At 44.9% G+C, this 21,095-nt stretch overlaps 2 protein-coding genes across 2 annotated transcripts in view; both read right to left on the minus strand.

Moving 5' to 3' along the window:
* Window positions 1-15,833, minus strand: part of LAMP3 (lysosomal associated membrane protein 3) — a 47,811-nt gene extending 31,978 nt beyond the window's left edge. Inside the window, exons 1-2 of the mRNA XM_057738086.1 lie at window positions 15,743-15,833; window positions 2,125-2,318 (exon numbers count right to left, since the gene is read on the minus strand). Of these exons, the coding sequence (XP_057594069.1) occupies window positions 2,125-2,173 (49 nt within the window). The 5' untranslated portion in view covers window positions 2,174-2,318; window positions 15,743-15,833. The remainder of the gene's footprint in view (window positions 1-2,124; window positions 2,319-15,742) is intronic.
* A 379-nt stretch (window positions 15,834-16,212) lies between these two features.
* The window catches only part of MCF2L2 (MCF.2 cell line derived transforming sequence-like 2), a 277,613-nt gene continuing 272,730 nt past the window's right edge, over window positions 16,213-21,095 (minus strand). Inside the window, exons 26-29 of the mRNA XM_057738080.1 lie at window positions 20,336-20,380; window positions 16,918-17,006; window positions 16,436-16,542; window positions 16,213-16,360 (exon numbers count right to left, since the gene is read on the minus strand). Of these exons, the coding sequence (XP_057594063.1) occupies window positions 16,228-16,360; window positions 16,436-16,542; window positions 16,918-17,006; window positions 20,336-20,380 (374 nt within the window). The 3' untranslated portion in view covers window positions 16,213-16,227. The remainder of the gene's footprint in view (window positions 16,361-16,435; window positions 16,543-16,917; window positions 17,007-20,335; window positions 20,381-21,095) is intronic.

The raw sequence follows: 21,095 nt of genomic DNA on the forward strand, positions 1-21,095 counted from the left end.
GCTGGAGAGTAAATGGAGCCCTGTGGCCATATCCAGGGGCAGGGAATTGAGTTCAACTCCTGAGCATCTTCTCTGCCACCTACCCAGGCAGCAGAAGCAGCCCCAGCTGGCTGTGGCAGGAAGACGGTTTCCGGATGTGTGGGGCAGCAGGGGTGGGTCCTTGAGAAGACTCTGCTCACAGTTTCACAGTTTAATCTCAGACCTTTTAGCAGAACGATGTCAATCCTGCCTCTGTTAGTTTTCTTGAACAGAAGGGGCTCTAGCCCTGTGTCAGAGACTGCTGGCTGATTACTTCAAAATCCACTCTCTCCTTTTTCCTTAGTAACAGAACCATGAGTTTAAGCTGAGCAGTTGCTGCCTGGAATGAAGCCCCCCATCTCCAAGTTTCCTTTCCAGATGGGTAAGAATGTGTGACTGAGTTCGAGCCAAAGCAATAGAAGTGGTGGGGTTATGTGGGCCTCTCGGAAGGCTGCTTGAAGGGAGTTCAGTCACCTATGGGGACTCTCTATTGCCTTCCTGATTCCTCCTTTTATCAGCCTGCAACTTGCATGTGATGGCTGGAGCTCCAGCAGACATCTAGAACCATGAGGAGACCTTGCAAGTGGAAGTCACATATAGGGTGGTGGGTCCACAAAAATGAGTTCCCACACAGACCTGGTCTGAATGCCTCTGGACTTGTTTTCACTTGAGAGAGAAACAAACATTTATCTTGTTTAAGTCACTATTTGGCACTTGTCTCTTATGTGCAGCTGAACCTAAACTTAACTGATACAAACTTAAATCCCCTCATTTTATGGGGGAGGAGTCTGAGATCAGGTAAGCAGAGTACTGGATAAAGATTACACAGTTTGTCTCTCCAAGCAACATGTCTAATGGTTTTTGCTCACATGCAATTCACCAAGTATTTCTTGAACATATGCACGTAGAAGTGCAGAGCATCGACCCCAAAGCTGAACTTCCTGGATGCAAATCTCAGGGCTGCCATTTGTTAGCTGAGGGCCTGTGTTCACCACTAATAATATACAGCTCAGAGAGGAAATGGCAATGTGGGCATTTCCTCTCCACCTGCCTGTGTATTTATCACACACTCACTGTATTTCTGAATCCACCAGTCATCTGCCAGCCATTGAATTGGCACCCACACACAGGTCACTGAGGATTACTGCTACATTGAGATCTACTTTTTTATCAGCTTGCTCTGCTAAATATAATTCATTTTGCCTCCAAAAGGATGTGAAACTCTAATTCTGAAAGTGTGGCACAGAGAAAAACAGCCTGGATTAAGGTAGCTGGCCTGACCTTTCACCCACCTTTCCTGACAATTCATGTTACAGTCAAATGCAGCTGTGTCCCCCATTTGAGCATGTTAGTGGGGCCATGTGGACAGAGCTAGTTCCCTCACATGTTCAAGTCAGTGGTAGTAGAAGGAATTGTGACTCAACCAGCAAACTTGCTAAAGCACATAAGAGGACTCAGTGTCCTAGGGAGAAAATGCTCTTGGTGAAAGCAAGGGGTAGAGACACAAAAGAATCATTAAAAGCTCAGCTTCCCAGACAGTCTCTCTGATCTGACATATGCTGGTAATGACAAAAGAAATCTTTGATGCCCTGGCTTATATTCTTCTGAGGTGGCACAGTTTGTCAGACCACACCTCCTTCATCTCCACAACTCATGGTTACATAACACACATAGCGCTTCATTTAAGAAAAGCAAAAAAAGCAAGGCATGACATGCATTCCCCAGACGCTGTGGCAGAAGCCCCCATTTCTAAGCTCTGGCTTAAATCACTTAAATCGAAGTGATTTCTACAAACTCTCCCTAATCAGGTGCCTAGAAACCATTTGGGAGCCAGGGGCAATGTCACTGTCTTCCAGGGGTGACGCCTACTCTGCCTGACTCATGGAAAACAAGTTCAAACTGAAAGCCTTCGGGAAAAAAACGAAGGTGTGCTCCACACAGAAGCTGATAAAGAGACATTGCCAAGTCAAACACCCGCAGTAGGTGAAGCCACCACAGCCATCTCCAGTCTGTCCTGTCCCCCCTTGGTCACTGGCATTAAAATGCATTCACATTTAACAGGACCAGATGTGGTAGGGTCACCTTGGAAAATCACGTGTCACTCACCAGCCAGGGACACGAAGAGCACCACCACTGCAGACAGCTTCCAGGCCATGACTGGGGTGCCAGGGAGCACCGCCGCCTCCCCCAGGGGCTGCTGGGCTCAGTGCTCAGCACGGCTGGGTCTTCCGAGTGATGTGAGGCTAATTCCAGGGCAGGCTCTGGCAACAAAGAACACGCCTCCTTCTGCCCCTCATTTGCTTGTGGCAGAGAAAACAAAGTCACTTGCGTTAGGAGAAGTAACTGAAAGGCCCTCCCAAGTGGTGAGCTGAGCAGGGAAGGAAACCACAAGTGGCCCTTGTGTGAAAGCAGGCACTTTCATCTCTGCCTTTAGCGTTTGTGAGGGGTGGGATGGGGATGGGGCATGTCTCCAAAACAAGGTGAAGGGCATCTGAGATCATCTTCCACAGGAGGTGGTGGATCTGTGATAGTGCCTGCTTCCTTCTCTCATACGCTGGGTCTCCATTGTTCTCTAAGATCTTGAGTACATTTCTGGAAACCCAGAGACTCTTCTCAGCCAGGAGAAAATCAGTCCCTCGGTGCTGAGGGTGAGCAGGAGTCAGCCCTCAGCGCATAGAGCTCCGTCTCTGTGTGTTTTCACAGGAAGCCTGAGGCAGCCCTGCTCTCTGCTCACAGCAGCCTCACCTGGGGACCTCACCTGGTAGAGAGTGGGGAGTGTGAGCTCAGCGGTCAGAGATACCTGGGTCTGAATCTGGCTCTGCCAACCCACCAGCTGTATGACCTTGGGTAACCTCTCTGAGCCTTGGTTTCTTCAATTGTATAACAGGGAGAATAATGACTACTTCCAGGTGGTTTTCCTGGAACACAAATAATATTCAGTATTTTTGAAAGGCAATCTTTTCATGTCTTACCTCCTTCCTCTATTAATTAGACAAAACAATGTTGTTCTCTCAGAGCTATGAGTCCCGCTGAGGAATACAGTAGATCAGGATACCCTCCTGATTACTGGGTTTAGGGCTTTCAGTTTAGTCTCAAAGCATTTCCTGAAAAACAAGTTTGGCGCAACTTCCCAGGTGGCACAGTGGTTAAGAATCCACCTGCCAGTGCAGGGGACACAGGTTTGAGCCCTGCCCCAGGAAGATCCCACATGCTGCAGAGCAACTAAGCCTGTGTGCCACAACTATTGAGCCTGCGCTCTAGAAACTGTGAGCCACAACTGTTGAGCCCGTGTGCCACAACTACTGAAGCCTGCTCCCCTATAGCTGGTGCTCCGCAACAGAAGAAGCAGCCCGTATACCACAATGAAGAGTAGCCCCTGCTCGCCGCAACTAGAGAAAGCCTGTGTGCAGCAATGAAGACCCAATGCAGCCAATAAATAAATAAATTTATTAAAAAAAAAACAAGTTAGGCAACTATTTTTATCTTACTATGTTTCTCTAATCAAGCAAATTTACCAAAGCAAGCGATGTATTTCCAAATTGAATTTTTATGGTGGAACGTGAAGATTAACTTATGTCAGTCGACCTAATTTCAGCTACTTCCTGTCTAGGATTCTGGACTTTGAGTCAATTTATGCAACAGACAATAATTAAGCAGATACTATGTGCCAGACACTCTTCTTATTCCATTTAAGCCCCACAGCCACTCTGTGTGGGCACTATAATATTACTGTTGTCCCATTTCACAGATGGGGAAACTGAGCATAGAGAGTGACTTGCCCAGAGTCACTTAGGTAATAAATGAAGAAGCTGGACTATGAATCCTGTCTGGTTTGAGAGTCTAGGATTTTAAGTACTATACTGTACTACCGCTGAAGAGGTGCTCTGATATGCTTTCAAGCTGCTTACTGCCTAGTTGAGGAACAACATTTATTGACATAAATAGCCAGAGAGTGACTGATCAATTGTTTGCTACTTAGAGCCACACTAGACAAGGAAAGAAATAGTCAGAGATGACTTTGTGGGGGTTGAACCTTGGAGAGACTTTGATGGTAGTAGAGGATCTGGAAAGTTGGAGAATAGCAATAATAATAATAATAATAATAATAATAATAATAATAATAACAACAATAATAACAGCATCAATAATAGTTTCCATATAAGAAATCCCTACTATGTACCTGACACTGTTTAATGTACTTGGCACCTCCACAGGGTAGATTTTTTTAATCCCTACTTTACTGATGTGGAAAATGAACCACCCAACATCACATAACAGGCTAGAATGTGCATCATGGCCTCTCTGTGCCCTTTCTACTGACCACAGGGAGCAAAATCTCTTGCACGGTGATAAGCCTGACTGGAGGGGACTGGGGAGTTATTTTCTTAGTAGTTGCCTCGAAGATTACTGAACAGCTTAGCATATAGCAATCTAGTTTGGATTAATACTACCTTAATATCAATAGTATATAAAAACTTTGCTTCTATCTATTTCCATTGTCTCCCCCTCCTTTTTGCTGTTATTGCCATATGAATTACATCTTTATACATAATATACCCACCATCATGGGTTTACAATGATTGCTTTATGAAGTTGTCTTACATCAGATAAGAGAAAAAGGAGTTACAAACAGTGCTATAGATGAAATGTTTGTGTTCCCTCAAAATTCATATATTGAAGCCCTAATGTGGTGGTATTTGAAGGTGGGGACTTTAGGAGGTAATTAGATTATGAGGGTGGAGCCCTCATGATGGGATTAGTGCCCTTATAGGAAGAGGAAGAGAGCTAGTCCTCTACAAGCCAGGAATGGGGCCCTCACCAAAACTCCACCATGCTGGCACCCTGATCTCACACTGCCCAGTCTCCAAAATTGTGAGAAATCTGTTGTTTATGCCATTCAGTCTATAGCAATTTGTTACAGAGCTGACCACGACAAACAAAAAATATGCATTTATGTCTTCTACATTTACCTGTGTAGTTACATCTATTGGTGCCCTTCATTTCTTCACGTGGATTTGAGTTACTGTCTAGTAACTCTTCATTTCTGAAGGATTCCTTTAGCATTTCTCGTAGAGAAGATTTGTTAGTGACAAATTATCTCAGTTCTTCTTTATCCGGAATGTCTCAACTTCTCCTTCAGTTTTGAAGGACAGTTTTGTGGATATAGAATTCTTAATTGACAGCATTTTTCTTTTCAGCACTTTACTATATCATCTCACTACCTTGATGGTTTCTGATAAGAAACCTCTTATTGAGGATTCCCTGTGATTTGAGATGTGGATTGCTGAAAAACTTATTCTTTCTTCACTCTATTGCTTTTGTACCTTTGTTGAATATCAGTTGTCTACATGTATATGGGTCTATTCTGTTTCACTGATATAACTTTCTATCTTCATGTCAAGATCAAATTGCTTTGGTTGCTGTAGCTTTACAATAAACCTTTTTTTTTTTTTTAGGGTTGTTTTTTATTTTTTATTTTATTTTATTTTATTTTTTGGGGGGGTACACCAGGTTCAATCATCTGTTTTTATACACATATCCCAGTATTCCCTCCCTTCCTTGACTGCCCCGCCTCGAGTCCCCCCCACCCTCCCCGCCCCAGTCCTCTAAGGCATCTTCCATCTTCGAGTTGGACTCCCTTTGTTATACAACAACTTCCCACTGACTATTTTACCATTGGTAGTATATATATGTCTGTGCCACTCTCTCGCTTCGTACAATAAACCTTGACATCAGGTATTATTAGCTCTCCAACTTTGTTCTTCAACATTCTTTTAGAGTCTCCCTATCGATTCCCTAATTCCCTCTCTTAGGCTTTAAATTAGCCAATAAAAAGCGAACCTGTGAAACACTAGACACCCCGCCCTTGGGCCTAATAAAGGCAGAGCCCCAGGTCTGTGCTCTCTTTCTCAACCTGTAACCTTGCTTTGTGGCCCTTGAGTGTGCTGTGTACTCCCCAGGACCTATGAGTAGTAAATCTTGCTCCTCAAAGTTCCCTGAGGGTTTCTTGCTGAAGTGTGTACTGCAATCATAAGAAGAATCACACGGGCCAGTCCAGCCCCAACACTGGCCCCACAAGCTTGGGTGAGTGCCTCAGGCATTCCTAGCTCCTAGCCAAGAGCATCACCATCAATAGGATGGGACCAAACAATGGGAGGAGGGGCGGGAACACAATTCAGCCCATAACAATGGTTTGTCTTGTTAAATGTTCCATGTGAACTTAAGAATGTATGTATTCTTCTGTCATTGGATTCAGTGTTCTATAAATGTTAATTAGGTTAAATGGGTTGACAGTGTTGTTCAAGTATTCTATTTTCTTATTCATTTTTTTCTCTGTGGTTTTACCAATTCTTACAAGAGAGGAGTCAAAATATCAGATTATAATTGTGGATTTATTTGTTTTTGCAGTTCTGTTTTTTGGTTTGTGGATTCCAAAGCTCTGTTATCAATGTGTAAACACTTAGGATTGGTATGTCCTCTTGATGGATTAGCCGTTTCATTATTTTAAAATGATCTTTATTTTTGGTCATATTCTTTGTCCTGAGACACACTTTGTTTTTATATTAACATAGTCCTTCTGGCTTTCTTTTAATTAGTGATGGTGTGGGATGTCTTTTTCCATCCTTTTACTTTTAATCTATTTGTGTCTTTATACTGTTAGATAAAATGAGGCCTATTAAAACCTTTTTAAGTTTATGAGCAAAACTCAATTCAAATCAGTCAGGGCCAAACCAGAAGTAATTGGGAGAGCTCCACTGAGAGAAGAGAGGGGAAAGACTTTTCTAGAGAACAGGCAGAAGCAAAGCAAGGAAATTATTTGATTGGCTATAGCTTCAGTGGTTGTATTATTTGAGAAATCCAAGCTGGCTGTTTGTGATTGGTTGTCCTTAGGTTTCAGTTTCTTAACCTTGAGGCATTTCAGGCGTAGGTTTCATTTTGCTTATGTAGCCTACAAAGGCATCAAAGCCACCTCAGTCTAAAGGCCTCCTTGTTTAACAATATTTAAAGTGGGTTTCTCGTAGGTCACGAGGGTGGTCTTTTTTCTTCTTTTATTTTTAAAATATTTAATTTGATAACAACCCTCTTTTAATTGGGGTGTTCAAATCATATGATTATTGATATGGTTACATTTATATCTACCATCTTGGCACCTGTTTTCTATTATTCCTACCTCTTCTTGGTTTCATTTCTCCTTTCTCTACTAACTCCTGGATTAGTTGTTTTTTTAAAATTCCATTTTATTTCATCTGTTGGCTTATTGGTTATAACTCTCTCATGTTATTTTAGTGTCTGCTTTAGAGTTTATGGGACATATCTTTAAGGTATCACAGTGTATCTTCAAATGATTTTATACCACTTCACATAGAAGAATCTTACAAGAGTGTACTTCAGTTTCTCCCCTCTTGGCCTCTGTTCTCTTGTCATACATTTTAATTCTGTATATTTCATAAACACTGCAACATATTATTCTCTTTTTATTTAAATAGTCAATTATCTTTCAAGGAGATGTAAATAATAAGGGGAAAAAGCTTCAATACTTACTCGTGTGATTACCATTTCTTGCACTCTTCACCCCTTTGTGTAGATCCTTCGGTTTGTTGCTGCAGTTACCCTAAGTACATCACACACTTCAAATTCCTGAAGTGTTTCCTATGTTTAGGGTATGGCCTTGTTTGCCCAAATGCTTTTCTCAGTATGTGCTCCAGCCTCAGCTTTAGGTCTTCCCTCATGTGTGTCAGAGTTTCTCTCTCCATGCCCTTGTAGTTCTCCCAGCAGATGCCACCGCTACTTGATAGTCAGTGCTTGTCAGCCTGGTGCTGGAGACTGAGCCGTGAGGTGCTCTGTTCTGATTGTCTCAGACAGGCTGGCACTCTGTCCCTGGGTCTTGAGGGGGTGCGACCTTCACATATTCCCACCTCTCTCCAGGATCAGAGGTTTGTTTTGTGTGTGTTTTGTTTTAATAAATTTATTTATTTATTTTATTGGCTGTGTTGGGTCTTTTTTGCTATGTGCGGGCTTTCTTTGGTTGCAGTAAGTGGGGGGCTACTCTTCGTTGTGGTGCATGGGCTCCTCATTGCCATGGCTTCTCTTGTTGTGGAGCACGGGCTCTAGGCGCGTGGGCTTCAGTAGTTGCAGCACATGGGCTCAACAGTTGTGGCTCACGGGCTCTAAAGCGCAGGCTCAATAGTTGTGGCGCACGGGCTTATTTGCTCCGCGGCATGTGGGATCTTCCTGGACAAGGGCTCGAACCCGTGTCCCCTGCATTGGCAGACGGATTCTCAACCACTGCGCCACCAGGGAAGCCCCAGAGGTTTGTTTTTTATTCCATTATCTCTCCCCAGCTGCAGTTGGGTTTACCAGCCCTGTAAGGGTGTGTTTATTGCCTGTTCTTTGGCAGTTGGATCTGCTTTTGTTCTGTTGGACATATGGGGCAATAGGACCCATGCACTATTATTTTCAATAGTTGCGTAGAGTTCCATCATATATCAGTACCATACTGTATCAACCAGCTTTTTATTATTTAATATATTTGTTATCTATTGTTAAAACTTAGGTGCTTTAAAACAGCAAACGTCCTTTATCTCATGGCCCTCTGGTAATAAACTCAAGAGTGGTTTAGCTGGGTTCTTCTGGCTCCGGGTCTCTCATGAAGTTTCAGCCAAGACATCAGCTGGAGCTGAAGCTATCTGAAGGCTTGATTAGGGCTGGAGAAACTACTTTCCAGGGGCTCACACACACCTGGCTGTTGGCAGGAGGCTTCAGTTCCTGCCACATGGGTCTCTCTTCTGGGCTGCTTTAGTGTCCTCTCAATACGGTAGCTGACTTCTTCTACAGTGAGTAATCCAACAGGAAGAATGAGGAAGAAACCAAAATGCTTTTTAAAACCCAGTCTTGAAAGTCAGTGAACATCACTTTTACCACATCCTCTATTCACTAGGACAGCCCACGCTTAAAGGGAGGGTAATTTGACTCCACTCTTTGAAAGGAGTCTCACTCTGGGGATAAATTTTAACACTACCGCAGACATTTAGGTCATTTCTCATGTCTCATTACTGGTTTTCCTGTTAAAAGTGATCCTAAAATGAACAACTGTACATATATTTCTTTGTTCATTTGTATGAGTATATCATTAAAATAAATTCCTAGAAGTGAAATTGCTGGATCAAATCACGTTTATTTTAAATTTTTGAAAGCTGTTACAAATTGTCTTCTAAAATGCTACTCTGTAAAATTTACACTCTTGGCAACTGTGTATGAGAGTGCTGGTTTTCCTATACCTTCTCCAACACTGGGTATTATCAAAGTTTTAAATGTTGGACAGTGTGATAATGAAAAATGATATATCATTGTTTTGCCTCTTTTCATATACTTACTGGATTTTGAATTTTTTTCCTATGTATATTCATGTCCTTTGCCCATTTCTTTTTCCATTGTTATTGATTTATAAAAACTCTTTATACACCAAGGAACTTTTAGTCTTGTGTGATATGTTTTGAAAATGTATTTACCTTTTGAGTTTTAATTTTTTCTTGTTTCTACATATAAGTTTTTGCCTTTTACATAGCTTAATTTGTCAAGATTTTCCTTTGTAGGTTCTGGTTTCAGTTTCGGCCTGGAAAGACTTTATCCTATTCAAGATTCTTTTAAAAATGTTCTGACTTACCTGATTTCTTTAAGTCACAAACTTGAACAATAGTGAAACCAAGCAGGACCCTGTGGGGCTCCTGGGCATGGAAGCCTTTCAAACTGTTGCTACTCAGGGAAGCTGGGGGGCAGAGGGGATGCAGAGACAAGAGAGGAGCAGACAAGAAACAATAGTGCAGCCTTGGGGCAGGGTCCTGGTTCCACCTCAAGGGATACACATAACAATATCTTTGAGCTCTTTACAGAACTAAAACCCCCAACAAATGGAAGAAGTTAGCATTCTTTATTCCAGATTAAAGGAACCAGAGAAGCTCTTCAAGAAACCACCTGAGGCCAGATTGAAGGAATGTGGGTCCTGCACATACCCCAATCCTTATGAGCAACCCCACCCTTGAACTATTGCTATAAAACTCCTCACCAAATACCTCCAGGTTGGGGACACACAGATTTTGAGGAGTAGGAGTCCACTGTGTCCCCCTTTGTCTGGCAAAGCAATAAAGCTATTCTTTCTACTTCACCCAAAACTCTGTCTCTGAGATTCAGTTTGGTACTGGTGCACAGAGGCCAAGTTTTCAATCAATCTGAATGATTTTAAGGGCTGAGGTAAACTTACTATTATTTTTTCCATATTGCTATCCACTGGTCCAAACATCACTTTTTACACATAATTTATCTTTTTTGATTCAGAACTAATTTGAAATGCCTTTTTTATACTCTTAAATTCTGAGAGGTATTTGGGTCCATTTCAAGATTCTCCACTCTGTTCCTTTTGTTAATTTCCATGGTATGTGTTCTCTGGCAAATTAAAATAGTATGATATAAAGCTACAATTCTTGCTACTTTAATAATAGCCATGTTTGAAAAGCTTATCCATAAACAAAAACTGCTATCTGATTAAAGATGTAACTGACAAATATTTTATAGAGGATCAGTGAAACTATATTTTAAAAAGCTTTCTATCCTCATCTGACAATGAACTTGGAACTCAAAAGACACTTGATACTTGTTGACTGATAAGCAAATGCTAGTGTGGTAACTTAGAATCCTGGCCTGGGAGCTGGAAGATCTGGATTCTAGTTCCTCCTCTGCTGCAGGCTGGCTGGGTGACCCTGATACTGAGAAGCGCCCTGTGGGGCTCCTGGGCACAAAGCCTTCCTGTGTCCCCTATTTCTTTGATTATAGAAAAACAGCCTTCATTCAGCCTCCATGACCTTCCCTAAGTTCCAGTGGGCAGATTCAAGCAGTTGTTAATTAATGAAGGGAGGGGCTGCACGAGACCTGGGAGAAACAGGCAAGAGCAGCCTTAGGGCAAGGTCTTGTTTCCCCAGCAACAATAAACACAACAATACCTTTGAGCTATTTTGCAGACGTTGAAACCCCCTCCAGGTGCAAGAAGTTAATGATGGTCTGCTGCCCACAAGCAGGTAGACCGCAGACCAGGTGCACCTGAAGGTGGATGATGCTGACTCCTACTTAGCTCACCACCCACCCATCAAAAGAATGCAAGACTCTTACTGCCTTGATCCTTATCGCCCACCCCTGACCCTGAGCCCCGACTATAAGCCCTCTCCCTATTCCCCAGAGAGGGGGGCACAGTCCTTGAGGCACTAGCCACTGTGTTCCCCCTTTGCCTGGCAGAGTAATAAAGCGATTCCTTTCTACTCCTCCAGAGCTCTGTCTCTGTATTTCTATTTGGCATCGGTGAACAGAGGCCAGGTTTTTCTTGGCAACAACACTGACACACAGTAATAAAGTTATAGCTGGGCAGTGGCTTCCTAGTTAGCTTCCCAACTCCTCTTGTAGCTTGGCATGGCCATGCAACAGGGCTTCCACTTAGGGAATATAAAAAGCTTTTGTGTGCCACTTGCAGGCTGGGCCTTAAAACATTGCATGTGCATATCTTCCACGTTCCTTCCGCTTCCTGTGAGCTGGAAATTGGACATTCCTGAGACCTGCTTTTGACTATGTAGACAAAGACAATGCTCTAGGGGATGGCAGAAAATCCAGAAGGAAGGAACCTGGGACACTAAATGACCGTGTGGAGCAGAGCAGCCTGCATGCCCAACCCAGGCTGTTTCACAAGACAGAAATATTCTTTAAGTCACTATATTGTTGGATCTCTTCGTTACAGCAGCTTAGTCTTTCCCTTTACTAATACACATGCGATATTATATTCCACAAAGAAAAGCATTCTGTTCAAATAAATTTGGGAAATCATGAGTTTAACAAAAGTATATAGACTTCTTTCCTGAAACAGTTCTCAGCTTCTTTAATCTACTAATTTGGATCAACCAAGAGAGGAGTAGAATATGTAGTATTTTTAAAGTGTGTTTAATTTTAGATAATTCTTTTTCACTGTGGGATTAACTCAGTGAACTCTTACACTCTTCTGCCTATTCTGCAAAATATACTCTGAGAAATGCTGGTTTAGAGGATCTCTACCTTTTCTAATCACTTCATGATGCATGGCTGGTGTTTAGTGTGGATTCAGACCCCTGCCAGATTTTACAGATCGGGGCCCAGAGCACTTTCACCTGGGCTACAGCATTCCTGCTCCTCAGCAATGTGTTGAAATGAGTCCCTCTAGTGGACAACAGGCAACACGATGAATTGAACAATTAGTAAAAGAAGGCTGGAGGATTTATCTGATGGTTTTGGATGCTTTTCCATTTACCCAAATAGAAAGATGACACAAATTTCACTCATAGAAGAGTCACCCTATGTTTTTTCCTGGTTTTTAAGAAGTCTAAAAATTTCAAAACTGTATTTCAGTTCCAGTAGCTGCAGTTTATCATGTTCCCAACACTTCCATAACCAACCTCATCACATAGCGGCAGAGGTGTGTGCCCACACAGTATGTGTCACACTGTGTTGTGATGATCTGTTTCCACATCTGTCTCCCTCAACTGGACTGAGGGACCTCTCACTCATCTTCATACCTCCCTGGTCTCTCACAGTTAGGGTAGGGGTACTCAGGAAATAGGTGTTAAATGAAAGGAGAGAATACATACATAAATAAATATCCTTACGGTAGAAATGGAACAATGTGGGTTGGAAAATAACGCAGATAGAAGGAAATAAGATTTCCTATAGACTTGGGAAGAACTTTATTTTTGTATGCAAAAAACAAATACAGCAAGTCCCCTATGTATGAGAAAGTTCTGTTCCAAGAGCATGTTCATAAGTTCAATTTGTTCACAAGTCCAACAAAATTAGCATAGGTACCCAACTAACACAATCGTTATCACTTGGCATTTCTTAGCAGTACCAGCTATATCACTGCTGCTTTTATACTTGCTTCCAGACATCCTGGGCTTGAAATAAAGATACTGTACTACTGTACACTATACAGTACTGTACAGTAAAGCACACAAAAGCAGAGGATGCACGCACATGACAATGTATGCCAGACACGTGAACTAACTTACGTGACATGTGAATGCACGTTTGCATCTTTGAAAGTTTGCAACTTGAAGGTGCATATCTAGGGGACTTACTGTATTGTATCCTACCAATTTGAAACACACCCTACCAGGAAAGATACTTTGTTGTTAGGAAAGGGGACACGAAGGGTGGCCCCACAACATAGCTTAACTTTCTGAAAAATTTAAAACACTCTGCTGCACAATTGTGCCAAGGAGCCCTGCCCTGATGGTCTGTCCCTTAGTCTCTGCCCTTTTTTTTGCCACACAGTCAAAGGATTTCTTTATGGACACAGTATCCTGGTTTTCTTGAATTCTACAGTGATGTTCCTGAGTCTCGTGGGAGACACTCCCCAGGTGTCTGCTGACTCACTCCATTCCAGGAACAAATCAGAGGACCAAAGACTCAGCTAGATCCCTTGCCCAGTGAAAAGTTACAATCAAAGCACCCTAACAATTCCAAAAGCAACTAAATCCAAAAATCCAAAACTCTAAAAGGAAACAGCTCCAGAGCTCAGGGTTATTAGCCATGATCGCTCAGCTCTCTGCCCACCCTTCTGCTCTCTGCTTTGTGGTTGTGGACATTCAGCTCCTTTGCCAGCTGCTCCCTGTCAGGCTCCGCCAACAGGGCAGAGGAGCAGAGACTGGCAGAGGGGAGAGGGCTGTGCTCCTCCCTGTGTGCCTGGGCTCCTGTCAGCATTGCCCTGGCAACTGGCCTTCACCCTGAGAGCCCCAGTTGGTTTCAGGAGCTACAGTTTACCATTTTCCCAACACTTCCATAACCAGCCTCATTACAGCCCTTCCTCCAGCACCAGCGGGCAGCACCCCCTTCTAGAGTTCTGAATCCAGTTCCCAGGCCCACCTTCAAGTTCCTGGGGTACCTGTTCCATTGGGTAGTGTCACCCCCTCAGAGGGTGACCCCCCAGCCATGTGGGGTCAGCAACCTCTTCCCTTTGCTCCCTTTGCCCTTGGGCTGGTAGCTGCTTCTTATAGTCAAAATCTTCATGATACCTCACTATCAGTTTTTTTTTCCCATTAAAATCTCCAATAGCTGGATTCCTTATATTAAATTCTTTCTGTTAAAAATAACTAGTATAGTGTCGTGACGTCCCTAGTGGTGCAGTGGTTACGAACCTGTCTGCCAATGCAGGGGACACGGGTTCAATCCCTGGTCCGGAAAGATCCCACATGCCTCAGAGCAACTAACTCCGTGTACCACAACTACTGAAGCCCATGTGCCTAGAGCCTGTGCTCTGTAACAAGACAAGCCACGGCAATGAGAAGCTCATGCACTGAAACAAAGACCAACACAGCCAAAAAGAAAGAAAGAAAGAAGGAACTGTTTAAAAAAATAACTAGTATAGTGTCTCTCTCTTGATTGGATCCTGATTGATGGACTAAATAATTCTAATACTGAATAATTCTGAAAATAAACCTGAAAATAAAATAACTAAAAATACAGAATAGAAAAAAACTTGAATGACAAAGACATAACTTAAAAGATACAACTGAGAATAAGTAACCCTGAAAATAACTCAAAAACTAAATATCTCAAAAATTCTGAAAATAAAAAACTCAAAATATAATGCTCAAAAATGCAACAACTATGTATAAATACAGCTGATTCACTTTGCTGTACAGCAAAAACTGGCACAACAGTGTAAAGAAATTACATTCTAATAAAGAGCTAAAAAAAGAAAAAAATGCAACTGAAATAAAATAATAACCATATAACTAAAAAACAAAAAAAACCCAAACCAAATAAACAAATGTAAAAATAACCCAGAATCTAAAATAAATTACTGTGAACATAAGTAACTCTAAAACTAAATAGGGAAAAAATCCTAAAATAACTATATGTATTTTATTTTGAAAATAGTGATTCAAAAACTTACAGTGAGTTTTTACTATTCAAATAACTGTAAAAATAAATAATTTTAAAATGCCAATAACTAAAAATAGAATAATCGTGAAAGTAACTCAGTAACATTGTAAAGATGGATAATTAAAAATAAATAATCCTAAAGCTAACTAATTTGGAAATGTATAACTGAAAACAAAGTGTAAGTAACAAAATAATTCAATAACTAAGTAACAAGTATTTAAGTATTTTAAAGACAAAATAATTACAAACAGGTAACTTTAAAGCTATAAGATTAAACAGAAAACTAAAAACAAATGAAAATTAACCAGTAAAACTAAAAATAAATAACCGAAGAAACTAATTTAAAAACTAATAAATCTAAACGTAAATATCTCAGAAGTTAATTTGTAACCAACCCTCACTACCAGGAAACAATCCTGGAACAAAGTAACACAAGTATCACATTAACATTCCCGCTGGGTTTCAGGGAGACGAGCACAGGGCTGCCCTATGGAGTTCTGAGAGGCTCTGATCTGAGGTTCTCAGCTTAGCTCCCCACTCCCACCCCAGGAGAAAGTTGGCAATGTCTGAAGGCATTTTTGATTGTCATAATTTGGGTGGGTGGGTGAGTGAGGGGTGTTACTGGCATCTAGTGGGTAGAGGTCAGAGATGTTCCTAAACATCCTACAATGCACAAGAATTATCCAGCGAAGAATTATCCAGCCCCCAAAGTCAAAAGTGCCAACAATTGAGAAACCCTGGACTCAGCTCTCCGACACTGGACTCCGCTAACCTCCAAAGGGCGCAGCTGTCGAGCAGCTCGAGGTTCTTCGCGGGGTCTGCGCCGAGTCCCCGCCCAAGCGCGCGTCCAGCAGCTCGACGTTCTCCAAAGTGTCTGCACCCAAGCCGGCTGCGCTCGCACAGGCGCGTCTCCAGCGGCGCAAGGTTCTCCACGGGCTCCGCGCCTCCCTGCGCAGGCGCGTGGCCGCATCTTCAGCTTTCCGTGGGGTCCGCTCGGAGTCCCCGCGCTCGCGCACGCGCGTGGAGAACGGCGCGAGGTTCCCCGCGGGGTCGCACCGGGAAGGGCGGGCTCCGCGCGCGGACGTGCACCGCTCCTCCGGCCCCGGGCAGATGGTCCTGTCGCCCCCGGGCAGGGCAGGGGATCCGCGGGCTCCGAGGCCCACTGGCTGCTTCTGCTTCAGGGCGGGCCCCCGCGCCCCCAGCAGCGGCTCCCCGGAACGCAGGCGGCCGCGGCGGCTCGGTTGTCTGGAAGGAGTGTCAGTTCTCTGCGCAGGGCGGCCTCAGGCCCCCTTCCCGCGCCCGCATCGCTTCTGCTCGGAAACTGGTCTCCCCCTCGGGGGCGAGCAACCCAGTGGACATCCCAAGCCTCTCTTCAGTTTTGTCTGTGGCCCTGAAATTCCAAGAAGAGAGTCAGAGGAGCAAAGGCTAACAAATTCGCTTACTTTTCTTTCCGCTTCACACTCACGTGTCGTCTTCTCCGTCGCCCTCTTTCTCTCCCTGGATGCTTTCTCCCTTTTCCCGAGCAGACTTGGAGGTTTCATAAGTGTCGTCCAACTGGAAAAGCCCCGAGAGCTGGAAGGGAAGGGACAGTGGTGCAGGGGGTGGGGGGCGGGGCCGGGGGCGGGTCAGGTCCACAGGGCGATCCCCACTGGCTGCGCGGGGCCCCCCAGCGTTCCCACGGGGCCCCTCAGGTCCCCAGCAAGAGCCCCTAATTATGGCCAGAAACCAGCGCGACGCTAAGGAGCCGGTGCAGCGGGGCGTGCTGGGCTGGGGGTCTGAGCCACTTTGCAGATCCGGTGACCTCGGCTTCCTGGATTAGGCCGGGTCCTTGTGGGTGAGAATCATGAAAAGGAGGGAGAGGGAAGGGGGAGAGGATGAGGGGGCAGGAGAAGCTGATGAACAGGAATAAGGGAGAATATGAAGGAGGTAAGAAGGAAATAAATTTACACTCAGAGCACTGTTCTCCTTTTCCAAATCTTTTGCACCTTCACAATTGTCAAAGCTTTCCGTGGAGATAAACTCTCTGCTGGAGCGACCTTGGGGAAAGAAAGGGAAGAAATTGGCCTGATGTGGGAGAGAGGGCGTGGGAGGATGGACCACGCAGTCAGTGGCAGGAGGTAATGGGTAGCATCGGTCCCAAGAAATGCCTTCTCCCTGTCTCTCCCTCCTCTCCCAGGACTGGACTGCTTCACCTGGGCCGGGGTGGGGGGGGGGGGGGTCTATGATATTTTCCAGCTCAGAATTCTGTAACTGTGACTGAGAAGGCAAGTCCACATAATGTTCATAGCCCTACCTCCTTGTCCTCTAAGAAAACAATCATTGTCTTTTTGTGCTTGACGACCTTCCTGCCTTCCCTCCTTCCCACCCTCTTCTCTTCCTTACCTCCTTTTCTTTCCGCTGATTACCGCTCATTTCCCATCTCCTTGACAGCCTCTGCCAAATGTCATTGCTCTCCCCGTGGGAAAATGTGAGGGACAGTAAGTACACTCTTTCTCTCCGATGAATGATTAATTTACCAAATCAGCCACACCATTATGTACCCGTCCTCTGCCAGGGCTGTTAAAGACACCGTGGGGAACAGCACATCCCACCAAATACTGAGCCTGCTCTGTGTCTGCTGGGATGTCAGGCATTTGTCAAAAGTTAACTGTCAGGACCTTAGCCCCATTTTACAGATGAGAAACTGAAGTGAGAGAGGATAATCACCTGGCTAAGTTCCCTTGGCCTGTAAACACTGCAGCTGGAATCTACACATTCCTTTTCTTTCTTTCTTTCAATTTCTTTCTTCCTTCCTTCCTTCCTTCCTTCCTTCCTTCCTTCCTTTCTTTCTTTCTTTCTTTTTCTTTCCTTCCTTCCTTCCTTCCTTCTTTCTTCCTTTCTTTCTTTCTTTCTTTCTTTCTTTCTTTCTTTCTTTCTTTCTTTCTCTCTCTCTCTCTCTCTCTCTCTCTCTCTCTCTCTCTCTCTCTCTTCCCTCCCTCCCTCCTTTCCTTCCTTTCTTTCGGCCACACCCACTTGGCGTGTGAGAGCGAGAAGTCCTAACCACTGGACCACCAGAGAATTCCCTATACATTCCCACTCTTTACCCTACACTCTAAAGGCATGATCTTTGTTTCCACAGTGCTCCCAAGTCAGATTAGGGAGGCAAGCATCTGCAGAAAGATCTTGACCTGAGGGAGCCCCAGGTTGAGTATCAGCTGAGTTCAATCGATCCTGCAGGAATCTGAGTACAGGAGAGAGTTTCAGTTCAGGTGGGAATTTGGGGGAGGGGTCCATGGGCAGGGCATGGGGATGAGGGCCTTCTGGGCAGAGGATGGTGGAGGAGAGGGAGCAGAAGGAGCCTGCAGTTGGGGTGGGGTGGGGTGGAGCACAGTATCTCTGGGAGCAGGCAGCTAGCAAGTGGGATCTCCTGGCTTGCTGCCCAGAGGCTCCCCAAGCTGGGTGTTCTGGGGCCTGGGGTCCTCACCAGAGCACAGCAGTGGGGCTGTGCGAACACCACTGGGAGCAGCCAGGCAGCTGCTTCCTGGAGGCTTCCAGAAACCCCACCAGATGCAGGAGCAAAGCCTGGTTTAATCCCTGCTCCTGGGACGTGGTGGGGTGAGCAGAGGAAAAACTGGTTCATGGAGGTGCCTCCCACCATCCTCCTCCAGATGTGTCTGGGGGGCATCCAAGTAACCCCCAGAGACACCTCTTTAGGCGGTCATCCAACCTGCGTCCCCTTAGACCAGGAGCAGCAGTGAGGACGGAGGCATGGCAGTCTTGCTGGAAGGCTGTTAGGGAGGAACGGAGCAGCCATGCCCTTGACCACCCCCCGCATGAACTGAAGAGCTGCATCTCCAGGGGCCGTGGCCTCAGTGCCCCAGACAACGCCGGGTGCCAGGGACCCCAGAGCCGCCTGCTGCGAGGCTGGGGATAGGGCTGAGCCCTGAGGCCTCAGCAGCCGTAGAACACGGGCAGCAGCCTGCGGGGGCCGCGGGGCTGGGAGGAAACCAGGGAACTGCAGACCTGAGGACAAGGTCCAGCCATCCTCAGGTGAGTGGCTCCTGGGGTGAAATGATGAGCTGGGGCTGCGGCTGCTTTCCCCTCTCTCCTGTGGGCCCTGCAGGAGGGGTGGGGGGAGGGGCTTCAGCTGGGCACAGGACTGGCCCAGAGGGGCCCTCACACACTCGGCCACGGGTTGACTGCATTGCTTCAGGGTCATCTAGGCTGTCCTCTGCCTCCAGGTAAGGATTTGCCTGAGCTGGAAAGAGGACCAATCCTCCGAGCACTGTCCAGACCCAGATGCCACCTCCCTGCGGGGGACTGTCAGTGCACATGGTGAGGGTGGGGGATGCCTGGGGCACCTCAGGCCCCCACTTTAGTCTAGGGCAGGGTTTTCCACACTCCTGGGAGTGTGACCCAGGGAGGTGCAGACTTTACATCCCAACACAGTGTACACATGTAAATACATTCACAAAATTAAAACTAATGTTTGTGGAACAATATTAGCTTTACAGTGTATGATGTCCTCATCTATTCTGTTCTCTTCTTTCTATTCTATTCTTTTGCTCTGTTCTATTCTTTTATTCTGTTCTGTTCTATTCTGGGAGACAGAGGAGGAGAGGGGCTGTGGGAGGTGGTGGGGTCACCTGCAATCTCCTTACAAGACCCTTGAAAGGAGAGTTTCTTCTGAGGCAAACTGCATCTGCCCTGGGTGAAACCTCATGTGTCTCCCCCGTGGGCTCTGGACTCTTGGCAGCAAACACCCTATTCACCCAGTATCCCCCATGGCTCCTGGAAGAAACCCAGAATTCTTAGAACCTGTAAGCCTTGGAGGACACCCCTGTCAAAGTCCCTGGTTTTGCAGGGAAGGAAAGTGCAGCTCATGGCCAGTCTTTCCCTGTATCTTTGTTATTTCCACATTTAAGAACTTCCTCCTGGATTCACTGGCCATGGGCTCTGTGATACTAAGAATCTTAGGTACTAAGTCTTAGGTTTCATGGAGGTGGCTGCACTGAAGGGACCCCAGAATCTCAGGCTCAGGGGCTGGCACCTGAGTGAATGAATGAGAGGCCCATTGCCTGGGGTAGGAGCAGGAGCTTTGGAGTCAGTCAGACTTCAGTGCAGTTTTGACTCTACCCCTCACTCACTGGCTGAGTGATCTTAGGTAAGCCACTTAACCTCTCTGAGCATCAGTTTCCTTGTTTCTAAATGGGGATAATAATACCTATTTTGCAGTGTTGATGTAAGGATTAGCAAAAATACTTATAATGTAAAATGGAATTAAAAAAATAACACATTATGATTATTGTTGATAGTAATTACAGTAATACTAAAGAGAAGGTCTCAGAACAGCTCTGGGCACTCCAAGCATGCTATTATTACTCACATTTTGGGGATATTTGTCTGCCACTGTCTTCATCCTCATAAACATCTGGGGGAGGAAACATTCTAAAGGTGAAAAATGGCTTTAATAGGAAGCAGCGTGCAACTCAAGCACACTGCTGCACGCATGCACGCGCACATACAAACACACACACACACACACACACACACACACAGAGCAGAAAATCAAACCGAACACACAGGCCCTTGACAAATACTCAGGTTGATTATGGCAAAATTTCAAGTGATAGTTGCATTCTTGGAAAATGAGCAGATTGACCCTGGTACCAGCCCAGGTCCAGCAGTGTGTTGGGAAGGTGTACCCTGAGTCTCTGGGCACTCCCGCTCCATGTACAGAATAAGCATAAAGAGTGCTGATGGAGAAGAACAGGAAAAATAGGAAAGGTGGGCCATGAAAATCCATGCTGATAAGGATGGGCTGTATTCTCTGTTCCCTTGGTGGATGAGCTTTATAGCACACACCCCACAAATCCTCAAATAGGGATTTTAGTTTTAGCCCCGAGCATTTAAAATCATGATATTTTATTTTGCTTAAAAAAGGAAATTTGTTAACAAATGAGCCTATTAGTGAGTTTAAACTATTCTCTTCAGAATACAAGTTTTTGGTAAACCACCGACTTTGAAGATAAAATTATGGCTTTCCCTTTGCTGTCTTGTCCACTAGGTGGCACAAAGGGACAATTGTAGATCCTGCTAGTTCAGAGGCAGCTCTTACCCCACAGATTTCAAAAGGGCAAACTATT

Source organism: Hippopotamus amphibius, chromosome 6 (genome assembly GCF_030028045.1).
Source record: "Hippopotamus amphibius kiboko isolate mHipAmp2 chromosome 6, mHipAmp2.hap2, whole genome shotgun sequence".
Classification (NCBI taxonomy): Eukaryota; Metazoa; Chordata; class Mammalia; order Artiodactyla; family Hippopotamidae; genus Hippopotamus; species Hippopotamus amphibius.